The sequence below is a fragment of the Mobula hypostoma genome, chromosome 3, assembly GCF_963921235.1.
Source record: "Mobula hypostoma chromosome 3, sMobHyp1.1, whole genome shotgun sequence".
Lineage (NCBI taxonomy): Eukaryota > Metazoa > Chordata > Chondrichthyes > Myliobatiformes > Myliobatidae > Mobula > Mobula hypostoma.
The window spans coordinates 31,373,313-31,385,369 of NC_086099.1; the positions used below are offsets into that span (position 1 = coordinate 31,373,313).

Below are 12,057 nucleotides of genomic sequence, written 5' to 3' on the forward strand. Positions count from 1 at the left end.
CTGAACAAAAGAGAATAATTGCACCCATCTGTTGAGATGTTCCCACAACCAATGACCTCACTTTAAGGACTCTATCTTGTTATTTCATGCTCTCATTGTTTATTGTTATTTATTTATATTTGAATTTGCAGTTTGCTGTCTTCTATGCTTTTTCTCTTTCATTGATCCTGTTTACCATTACTATTCTATAGATTTGATGACTATGCCCACAGGAGAAGGAATCTTAGTGTTTCATATGGTGGCATGTGCGCACTCTGATAATAAGTTTTAATTTGGAGTTTGACAGTCAGGATCAAGGATAAACCTTCATCCAATCTGGATTTGTGGTTCTAAAGTACTTGATAAATCTAAGCTGGGACCTACAGTTTCTTCCACAGTTGCCTGACTGGATGAGTTAGTGAAGTTGTGCATTCCTTCTACCTCTCAAGTAGGGCATCTCAATACCATTCCAAAATGTTCCAAAAGTTGTCAGGGGCCAGTGTCCTGAAAGTCAGTGTGTATATTGCCTTTCTTCAGAAGCTCTGAGCACATCCTTGAATCTTTTCCTGTCTGTCTGATAATCTCTTACCATAACAACTCTGAATAAAGAGTTTGTTTCAGGATTCTAGGCCTGTGCATTCAATAAAAAAACATAATTCTTTTAGAGTCCATACTAAAAATATATTAATTTACACCACCTTTATTGATTAGATTAGATTAGATTATGAGGACACGCAGTCCTCTTTTATTGTCATTTAGTAATGCAAGATTGGATATGACATTAATCTATTTAAAAAGTTATAACTATTTTACAAGCTGCTTTTATTCCTCTGTTTTGTCCCCATTATGGTGTTATATAATATGAAATAATCCTCATTCTTTTAGCAAATGCTGAAACTGCTTTGGAGATATTTATTTTCGGCATGGCATCTGAAACTTTAACAAACTTCTATATAAGTGTAGTTGACAGTATATTGATTGGCTGCATCACAGCCTGATATGGAAATACCGATGCCTTTGAATGGAAAATCCTACGGAAAGTAGTGGATAGAGCCCAGTTCATCTTCAGTAATGCCCCCCGCACCATTGAGAACATTTACATGGAGCATTCTCGCAGGAAATCAGCATCCATCATCAGGGGCACCCACAACCTAGGCCATGCTTTCTTCCCTCTGCTGTCACCAAGAAGAAGGTGGAGGAGCCTCAGGACTCACACCACCAGGTTCGGGAACAGCTGCCATTCCTCAGCCAGGGGTATAACTTTCCTCAACTTCACTTGCCCCATCACTGAACTGTTCCCATAATCTATGGACTCACTTTCAATGACTTTTCATCTCAGCTTCCCAATATTTATTATTTATTTATTTTTCTTTCTTTTTGCATTTGTGCAGTTTGTTGTCTTTTGGACACTTGCTGTCTGCCCTGTTGCTGCCGTCTTTCATTGATTCTATTATGGTCGTTGGATTTATTGAGTATGCTCGCAAGAAAATGAATCTCAAGGTTGCATATGGTGACATACATGTTCTTTGATAATAAATTTACTTTGAACTTTGAATCTGTAATCTCTCTGTGTCCATCTACACAAGTACAACCACCATTTAGCTAAATAGCACCATCTGCTGATGAAACTGTGCATAGTTTTAACTATGACAGAGTATTTCAGGTAAAACAAGCTATTGAATGGTTCTATTCAGAATCCAGGCAGACACCAAATAAAATCATAGTTTCAGGAAAAAGAGAATATGATCGTTATGGTCTTGAACGCTGTTCTTTACTGAGATGGGGATGCAGCATGTACCAGTTGGAAGGACACGGAGAATAGTCACAATACAGAACATGGCACCATGGTCCAGGAGTCTAGCTAAGGAAAAAAAATAGAAACACAGTGGCAATGGGGAACTCTATAATTAGGAGAATAGATATCATCCTCACAAACACAAGTGGTTCTGCAGAGGTTAGAAATCAAGCAAAAGGGTATCATCTTCTGCAGCCAAAAGTTTGAGACTTCATTCACATGCAGACCAATGCAGGTGAAACAGGTTATCCTCATTGAAGATTTTTGGAGAATTGGCTAAGGATCAGAAGCAATTAAGACCATAAGATATAGGAGCAGAAGTAGGCCATTTGGCCCAAGTCTGCTCCACCATTCAATCATGGGCTGATTCAATTCTTCCAGTCATTCCCACTGCCCTGCCTTCTCCCCATACCCTTTGATGCCCTCTCTAATCAAGAACTTCTCTATGTCTGCCTTAAATACACCCGATGACTTGGCCTCCACAGCCACTCGTGACAACAAATTCCACAGATTTACTACCCTCTAACTAAAGTAATTTCTCTGCATCTCTGTCCCAAAGGGACGTCCTTCAATCCGGAAGCCATGCCCTCTTGTCCTAGAATCCCCTACCGCGGGAATTCAGTGGTTGTCCGTCAGACCAAAGGAAATAGAACCGTTGAATAGAAGTAACATCCAGAAATGTGACTTAAGAAAAAAAAATTGATCACCAATACCATGAAAATCTGAACAGATATTCTAGAATCTAAAATCCAGTTGTCTGCAAGTCAAATATTTTGTTCTTAGCCACTTTATTCTTAATGCGCATTTAGTCGAAGGATCATCAAATACAAGTGCTCTTTTTAATCTCATATGTGCCTTCGAAGTTATCTACTGTACAAGTTTATCTACCAGAGTCTGATCTGGGCCATTGTGCAGAATCATGACTAATGTTCAGCCTCACCCATCTCTAGAGAGAAATTAACTTCGGAACAGTTTGCTGTCTTGCGGAAACTTTTAAAACTAAACTGTTGATGTTGTTATTTTCCAGACTAGTGTAAACACCAACGATGGAAGAAAGTTATGCTATCAGCTTAAAAGATAAACAGTAAAGTCATCATGATAATAGAAAACTACAAAGTTCAAAGTAAATTTATTATCAAAGTACATATAGGTCACCATATGAAATAGTCCATGAGCCAGTAGGGTTGGTCGGTACCATCTGAGGGGAATAATGCTCATAGTGATTTTTGGCAAGGTATACATCTCTAGAGTTAAAATATATGTGATAGGATTGCACCAGTGGTAGCTTTATTACTTCAAATAAGTAATCACTTTTTGTATATATTCCATATTAACATCAGTACAGCGGAAAATGTTACCCCGCCCTCCAAAAGGTAAAAAAAAACCTCATTTGGAGAGATTTCTGGAGTTTTATCAATGTCATGATATTTTCCATATTGTTGTATCAAATCAAAACAATCTTAAGCTTTTGTTATAGCATATAGAATTACAGTACAAGAATTCAGATGTGGGGTTCCACACGGCCATAACCTAGGCCCCATTTGGTTGTAAAATGAATATATTTAATCAAAGACTGCTTTCCATACCTATTAATAACCTATTAATAACCATGATAATTTTCCAAGTCTTCCACATCTTCATCTGTGTGCCTGTGATACCTTGCAACTCATGACCAGTCTCTTCACCCCGTAGAGATCTTTCACTATTCTTGTTAGAGTTCTCCTTGTATGTGTCGAACACTACATCTATTCTGCTACTCTGATTGCCTTCCTTCAGAGCCATACCCAGAATTGTTGTGGCAACATCTCTGAAAGTAACTTGATCACCTTTCACTCTTTGGACCAAGTTCATCCCATCAACCACTGTTGCAGAGTTTCCTGGGAGTTGCTCTTTTACTGATGCATTTTTCTGCAAGGTTGTGGCTAAAGTAGCTTTATTTGTCTTTCTCAGCGATCCTTCCAGTGTGGACAGGGCCTGATAGTCTGATGTACAATCTTGTCGAAATTGGTTGCCTTGGCCCTCAAAACTCTGAGTTCCCTCTGTAGAGTTTGACTTTCCAAGACAATGTCCCTTAATGACACACTTTCAGGAACCATTAACAATTTTCCTTTGTCATCTGGAAATATATCTGCTGAATTGCCCACCTCAGATTCCAATTTCCTACGGAGGTGCTTCCTTGTAGAATCTTGCAGGAGTGTAACTCCACCAGATAGCATGAAAGATTCAAGTTTCGTGACCAAAGAAGTGACTTGTACAATCATCTTGTTGGGTATGATATCAGTTCTGATATACTTGAAAAGGTCGTTATAGGCTTCCCTTTCAATCCTTTTATACAGTTCATCACCATCTGTTTCATCATCATTCTCTTTGTACTCAATTTCCTTTTTCTTGTTTCTGGCATAATCCTTATAGCATGAAACATAATAGTGGGCCTCTGCAGCAACTATGTCTCTGCTTGTTGCTGCTAGAAACTTTTCATCTTCTTTCTGGGTTGCACATTCTCGTAGTGTTTTTTCATCTCTGAGTTGCACAGCTTGTGTAAGCTTTTCACGTGATTTGGAGCACTTCAGAAATTTCACCTTATTACAAAAAATGCTGATTTGATCATACACTCTTGCTTCTGATGAAGATCTCCTACTTGGCCTTTTTGGTGTACAGGTATTCCCACCAGCTTCATTAGTAGTGCTTTCCTTGGCTGTCCTTTTCAGAGACTCCATGTCTCTCTTCATGGTGAAGAGGCTTCGGCATTTTTGGTGATAGTAGATTCATAGGACTTCTTTTTCTCCAAGTTCATTAGCAATGTCTAAAATAGGGGCATAGTTTCTCACTTTGGCTGTTTCAAGTAATGTTTTCCAGGATTCATAGTCTTGAGGACTAACTAAATGGTCATCATCTTCTTTTGATGTTTTCTGGAGTATGATACACTGCTTCTTAATAGATCCTTTGTGCTTATGGCTCTCCATTCTGAAGCAAAGTGGTTCAGCTACTCCAGATGTAAATCTACTCTACTCTTCTCTCTCCTCTATTGTGCAGGACTATCCCACCACCACAGTATCTGAAACAGAAAAAAAAATCACATTAACATTGCTGGTGAAAAAAGCACCTGCTGCAAATGTGCTATAAAGGTATGTAAAAATAGTGATATACAAGATATAAATGTGAAACAGAACATGAAAACAGAAGTAAGCACGAGAAATTCTGCAGATGTGGAAATTCAAGCAACGTACACAAAATGCTGGTGGAACGCAGCAGGCCAGGCAGCATTTATAGGAAGAAGTACAGTCGACGTTTCCAGCTGAGACCCTTCGTCAGGACTAACTGTAAGAAGAGATAGTAAGAGTTAGTCCTGACGAAGGATCCTGGCCCGAAACGTCAACTGTACTTCTTCCTATGGATGCTTCCTGGCCTGCTGCGTTCCACCAGTATTTTATGAAAACAGAAGTACATCTTATATGTATAGTCACTGTATTGTCACTGCCAGTAATAGATGACATTTGTAGAGATGCTAATTTTAACAACTTTTCTGAAATACATATAGTCTGAGCTATATTCCCACCAATTTTCAGAGACAAAGCGTCAATAATAAGAGAGAACCATCAGTTTGAAGTAGAATGCTTTATTCTGTGCTATGTTTCATTTTGAAAAGTGTGTTTTGGCATAGGGTTATAAATCGAGTGATTACACACAGAAAGCTACCACCACTGCAATGCTATCACATATTTTCTAGCACTAGGGGTGAAAACCTTGCCAAAAATCACTATAAGATTTATTCCCCCCGGATGGTACTGGTGGCCCAAATTTAGGGTCCCGGCTCACGGACCAAGATTTATTTTCCTATAGGCATACTCAGTAAATCCAATAACTATAACAGAACCAATGAAAGACCACACCAATAGGGCAGAAAACCAGTGTGCAAAGGGCAAAAACTGCATATACAAAAATAAAGAAAGAGGGGAGAGGGGAGAAAGCAAGCAATAAATATAGCTAACATGAGATGATAGGTCCTTGAAAGTGAGTCCATAGGTTATGGAGTGGGGTGGTTCAGTGATGGGCCAAGAGAAGTTAAATGGTTATCCCTCCCTCCCCTCTACCCCGCCCTTCCCGTTGCGTTGACCTCAGCTCCACGACCCGGATGTAAACAGCCTGACGGCGGTGAAGATGGCGACTGTTATGCGGTAGATTCCGACCACTGTAAACTCGATTTGTCAGTGTCCGCCGGGAAAGCGCTCGCTGTTACCTTACCAGCCCCAGTGATGGGGGACACGGAGAAGTTCTACTACGTTTACAGTTGCGACCTAGACATCAACGTCCAACTGAAGATGTGAGTGAGGGAGTGGATGATTGGGAGGAAGTGGAGGACCGGTATGCTGGTGCTTTGCCTTGGAGTGAGGAAGGAAGGTCCAACACACAGGTTGGGGTGAGGGCCGTGGATAGAACTGGTGAGCTAGGGCTGACGAATGCAGTTGGGGGACTGTCACTGCTGGGAGAGTGGCGGAGGAGGTGGTGAGTACCGGAGACTGGGAGGGAGGCGGGGGAGCGGGTGTCATCGGAGACTGGGAGAGTGGTGGGTGAGCACGGGGGTCCGGAAGAGTGGCGGGCGGGGGTGGGTGAGAACCGGAGACCGGGAGGATGGTGAGCACAGGAGACTGTGAAAGTGGTATGTGAGGGGTGAACACCAGGGACCGGGAGCGTGATGGGGGAGGGGGGTGTGAGTACCGGGAACTGGGAAAGTTGCGGGTGTGGGGAAGGGGTGTGAGCACCCAGAACTGAGAGATTGGGGGGTGAGTACTGGGGAGTGAGGAAGGAATTATAACATGCTTCCTATAACAGGACAACCATAACTGTACACAATATCCTAAGTGCAGCCTCCAACAGTGCCCTGTGCAAACGCACCATGACCTCCCAACGTTTGTAACTTAAGCCCTGACGTATGAAGGCCAGTGTGTTAAAAGCCTTCTTTACCCTGTCAACCTGTGATTCCACTTTCAGAGAAACATGTACATGTATTTAATTAGAACGTTGTCTTCAAGAAATTAGATAAAAAAATAAATAGTTTTAAGTAAGGCAAGTACGTTAAATTGTAAGGACAGAACTGGTTGTTTAAAGCTAGTTGATATTCTTCTGAAATTTTATATGTCTAATAAACATCAAAGATAGTATTCTTCAAACCAATGGTTCCGGACTTAAAGCCAAATGTGCTGTGCCATTTGAGATTTGCTGAGCAGGCTATGGAGTAAGGACTTGAGTGTGATCCTTCCTGTGAATTCCCCCACCACACGCTATGACAGTTTGGGCAAGGAAAATTTGCCCTTAAGAAATTTGCAACTCACTACCCAAAAACTTGGAATAAAAAATTCATGTAGGGGAGGGGAAAATAAACAAAGTACAAACAAAATGACAAATTTTACCATATTTTATTCTACTCACTTCATACTGTGGTGCTTTAAGATTTCATTATAACATCACTGGATTGATTAGGTTTATGGCTATAGCCAAACTCTTCCTTTGCCAAACCCACTGCAGTCTGAGGAGTGCGCAGATGTCACAGAGTGCAGCAATGCCATTGCTCTTCATCTGCAATGTTTTTTTTTGATGTGCTACATTTATGGGAGCCTCATTTGCCAAGGCCAATTCGCTGAAGTAACTTCTCAGCCTTTACTCTACTTTTAGTAAAGTCTCCATGGTCTAATCTATTACCTTACTTCACTCCTACACCAACATTCTCTCATGAATCAGAATCAGGTGTATTATCATCAGCATGTGATGTGAAATTTGTTAACTTAGCAGCAGCAGTACAATGCAATACATACTATATTAAAAAAAAATAATAAATAACTAAATCAATTAAAGTATATGTATATTGAATAGATTAAAAAATGTGCAAAACTCAGAAAAACTTAAAAAAAAAAGTGAGGTAGTGTCCAAGGGTTCAATGTCCATTTAGGAATTGGATGGCAGAGGGGAAGAAGCTGTTCCTGAATTGCTGAGTGTATGCTGTTGCATAACCGGCAACAATGAATATCAATTGAGTCAGGTTATATAAAAACAACCAAACATTTATTAAACAATGGAATAAAAAACAAATGAAAACCTTAACCGGAAATTAACCGCTATGTGGCCATTCCACAAACCGCCACTCAGTACTAGTTCTTAAAGCGATAAATGCAAAAACAGTTCTTAAAGTGGTAAAGTCAAACACAGTTCTTAAAATGGTAAATTCGAAAGTCCAAGAGATTTATACAGTCAATTAGGAGAGACTTCTCTGGAGAAGGATTTCTTCATAGATGCGACTTTCCTGCTAGTTCTGTCCAAAGGATTCATGACAAAGGAAATAAATGGCTTAAAAACAGCTGACCTTTCTTCCGGCGAGCAAATCCTGCATGAACTACCTTGCTCTTTTGGCAGGAGTTATCCTCGATGCAGGTCGCTACTTTTTCAATGAAGACTCAATAAGGTCGATCCTTTACTAAACTGCAGAATGATACCAACTTCTCTTAATCCTTCAGGTCCTGTACTTCGATAAAGTCTTAACTCTCCAGTACTACTGAAAAGGTACATCAACAAATCTGGCAGAAATGGGTTAAACTGCCAGTCCAGCACTTTTGCACCTCACAATAGGATGTAAAACTCCATTTTAAATCAAAACTGCATCATAAAGCAAATACGCAATGGAACGGAGTCTCTGAGTAATGTTCTAGCTGGAAAACCAAACTGCGTCACTGGGGTCTCCCTTTTATATACCTGTTACCTGTTGAGAACAGGTCATCATGTGACCTCACATCAGCGGGAAAATTACATCAGCTGACCTCCAACAAAAAAAACCCATTACATCATGGTCATAAGACAGTCATAAGATATCCATGAGGTATGTAACAGTGCCATCAGGCTTCTGAGTGTGTGCCTTCAGGCTTCTGTACCTCCCATCTGATGGTAACAGCGAGAAAAGGCCATGCCCTGGGTGCTGAAGGTTCTTAATAATGGATGCTGCCTTTCTGAGACACCGCTTCTTGAAGATGCCCTGGGTACTTTTTGTAGGCTAGTACCCAAGATGGAGCCGACTGAATTTACAACCCTCTGCAGCTTCTTTCTGTCCTGTGCAGTAGCACCCCCACCCCACCCCCCCGTCATACCAGACAGTGATGCAGCCTGTCAGAATGCTCTCCATGGTATAACTATAGGAGTTTTTGAGTGTATTTGTTGACATACCAAATCTCTTCAAACTCTTAATGAAGTACAGCCACTGTCTTGCCTCCTTTATAACTGCATCAATATGTTGGGACCAGGTTAGATCCTCAGAGATCTTGACACCCAGGAACTTGAAACTGCTCACTCTCTCCACTTCTGATCCCTCTATGAGGATTGGTATGTGTTCCTTTGCCTTACCCTTCCGGAAATCCACAATCAGGTCTTTCGTCTTACTGACATTGAGTGCCAGGTTGTTGCTGCGACACCACTCCACCAGTTCGCATATCTTACTCCTGTACGCACTCTCGTCACCACCTGAGATTGTACCAACAATGGTTGTATCGTCAACAAATTTGTGGATGCTATTTGAGCTATGCCTAGCCACACAGTCATGGGTGCAGAGAGAGTAGAGCAGTGGGCTAAGCACACAACCCTGAGGTACACCAGTGTTAATCGTCAGTGAGGAGGAGATGTTATCACCAACCAGCACAGATTGTGGTCTCCGGTTAGGAAGTCGTGGATCCAATTGCAGAGGGAGGTACAGAGGCCCAGGTTCTGCAACTTCTCAATCAGGATTATGGAAACAATGGTATTAAATGCTGAGCTGTAGTCGATGAACAGCAACCTGGCGTAGGTGGTTGTGTTGTCCAGGTGGTCTAAAGCCGTGTGAAGAGCCATTGAGATTGCATCTACCATTGATCTATTGTGGCGATAGCCAATTGCAATGGGTCCAGGTCCTTGCTGAGGCAGGAGTTCATTCTAGGCATGACCAGTCTCTCAAAGCATTTCATCACTGTAGATGTGAGTACAGGGGTTGTGAGTGGTGGTAAAAATCTTCTGAGGTGTATATATTTCAATGCTAGGAGTATTGCGGGGAAGGCGGATGAGTTGAGGGCGTGGATTGACACGTGAAATTATGATGTTGTAGCAATTAGTGAAACTTGGCTACAGGAGGGGCAGGACTGGCAGCTTAATATTCCAGGGTTCCGATGTTTCAGATGTGATCGAGGCAGAAGAATGAAAGGTGGGGGAGTAGCATTGCTTGTTAGGGAAAATATTACAGCAGTGCTCAGGCAGGACAGATTAGAGGGCTTGTCTACTGAGTCCTTATGGGTGGAGCTGAGAAACAGGAAAGGTATGGCCACATTAGTGGGATTGTATTACAGACCACCCAATAGGCAAATCTGCAGAGAGATAGCAGGCAACTGCAGTAAACATAAAGTTGTGGTGGTAGGGGATTTTAATTTTCCATACATTGATTGGGACTCCCATACTGTTAAGGGTCTAGATGGTGTAGAGTTTGTAAAATGTGTTCAGGAAAGTTTTCTAAATCAATATATAGAGGGATCAACTAGAGGGGATGCAATATTGGATCTCCTGTTAGGAAACAAATTAGGGCAAGTGACAGAAGTCTGTGTAGGCGAGCACTTTGGTTCCAGTGATCATAATACCATTAGTTTCAATTTGATCATGGACAAGGATAGATCTGGTCCTAGGGTTGAGGTTCTGAACTGGAAGAAGGCCAAATTTGAAGAAATGAGAAAGGATCAAAAAGCATGGATTGGGACAGGTTGTTCTCTGGCAAAGATGTGATTGGTAGGTGGGAAGCCTTCAAAGGGGACATTTTGAGAGTGCAGAGTTGTATGTTCCTGTCAGGATTAAAGGCAAATTGAATAGGAATAAGGAACCTTGGTTCTCAAGGGATATTGCAACTCTGATAAAGAAGAAGAGGGAGTTGTATGAAATGTATAGGAAACGGGATAAATCAGGTGCTTGAGGAGTATAAGAAGTGCAAGAAAATACTTAAGAAAGAAATCAGGAGGGCTAAAAGAAGACATGAGGTTGCCTTGGCAGTCAAAGTGAAGGATAATCCAAAGAGCTTTTACAAGTATATTAAGAGCAAAAGGATTGTAAGGGATAAAATTTGTCCTCTTGAAGATCAGAGTGGTCGGCTTTGTGCGGAACCAAAGGAAATTGGGGAGATCTTAAATAGGTTTTTTGCGTCTGTATTTACTAAGGAAGCTGGCATGAAATCTATGGAATTGAGGGAATCAAGTAGTGAGACCATGGAAACTGTACAGATTGAAAAGGAGGAGGTGCTTGCTGTCTTGAGGAAAATTAAAGTGGATAAATCCCCGGGACCTGACAGGGAGTTCCCTCGGACCTTGAAGGAGACTAGAGTTGAAATTGCAGGGGCCCTGGCAGAAATATTTAAAATGTCGCTGTCTACGGGTGAAGTGCCGGAGGATTGGAGAGTGGCTCATGTTGTTCCGTTGTTTAAAAAAGGATCGAAAAGTAATCCGGGAAATTATAGGCCGGTGAGTTTAACGTCAGTAGTAGGTAAGTTACTGGAGGGAGTACTAAGAGACAGAATCTACAAACATTTGGATAGACGGGCTTATTAGGGAGAGTCAACTTGGCTTTGTACGTGGTAGGTCATGTTTGACCAATCTGTTGGAGTTTTTCGAGGAGGTTACCAGGAAAGTGGATGAAGGGAAGGCAGTGGATATTGTCTACATGGACTTCAGTAAGGCCTTTGACAAGGTCCCGCATGGGAGGTTAGTTAGGAAAATTCAGTCGCTAGGTATACATGGAGAGGTGGTAAATTGGATTAGACATTGGCTCAATGGAAGAAGCCAGAGAGTGATGGTAGAGAATTGCTTCTCTGAGTGGAGGCCTATGACTAGTGGTGTGTCACAGGGATCAGTGCTGGGTCCATTGTTATTTGTCATCTATATCAATGATCTGGATGATAATGTGGTAAATTGGATCAGCAAGTTTGCTGATGATACAAAGATTGGAGGTGTAGTAGACAGTGAGGAAGGTTTTCAGAGCCTGCAGAGGGACTTGAACCAGCTGGAAAAATGGGCTGAAAAATGGCAGATGGAGTTTAATACTGACAAGTGTGAGGTATTGCACGTTGGAAGGACAAACCAACGTAGAACATACAGGGTTAATGGTAAGGCACTGAGAAGTGCAGTGGAACAGAGGGATCTGGGAATACAGATACAAAATTCCCTAAAAGTGTCGTCACAGGTAGATAGGGTCGTAAAGAGAGCTTTTGGTACTTTGGCCTTTATTAATCGAAGTATTGAGTA

General features: G+C 41.5%; 1 protein-coding gene across 1 annotated transcript in view; it reads left to right on the plus strand.

The window, feature by feature from the left end:
- The first annotated feature begins 5,925 nt into the window (after positions 1–5,925).
- pik3c3 (phosphatidylinositol 3-kinase, catalytic subunit type 3) overlaps positions 5,926–12,057 on the plus strand; it is a 147,722-nt gene continuing 141,590 nt past the window's right edge. Inside the window, exon 1 of the mRNA XM_063042847.1 lies at positions 5,926–6,095. Within this exon, the coding sequence (XP_062898917.1) occupies positions 6,028–6,095 (68 nt within the window). The 5' untranslated portion in view covers positions 5,926–6,027. The remainder of the gene's footprint in view (positions 6,096–12,057) is intronic.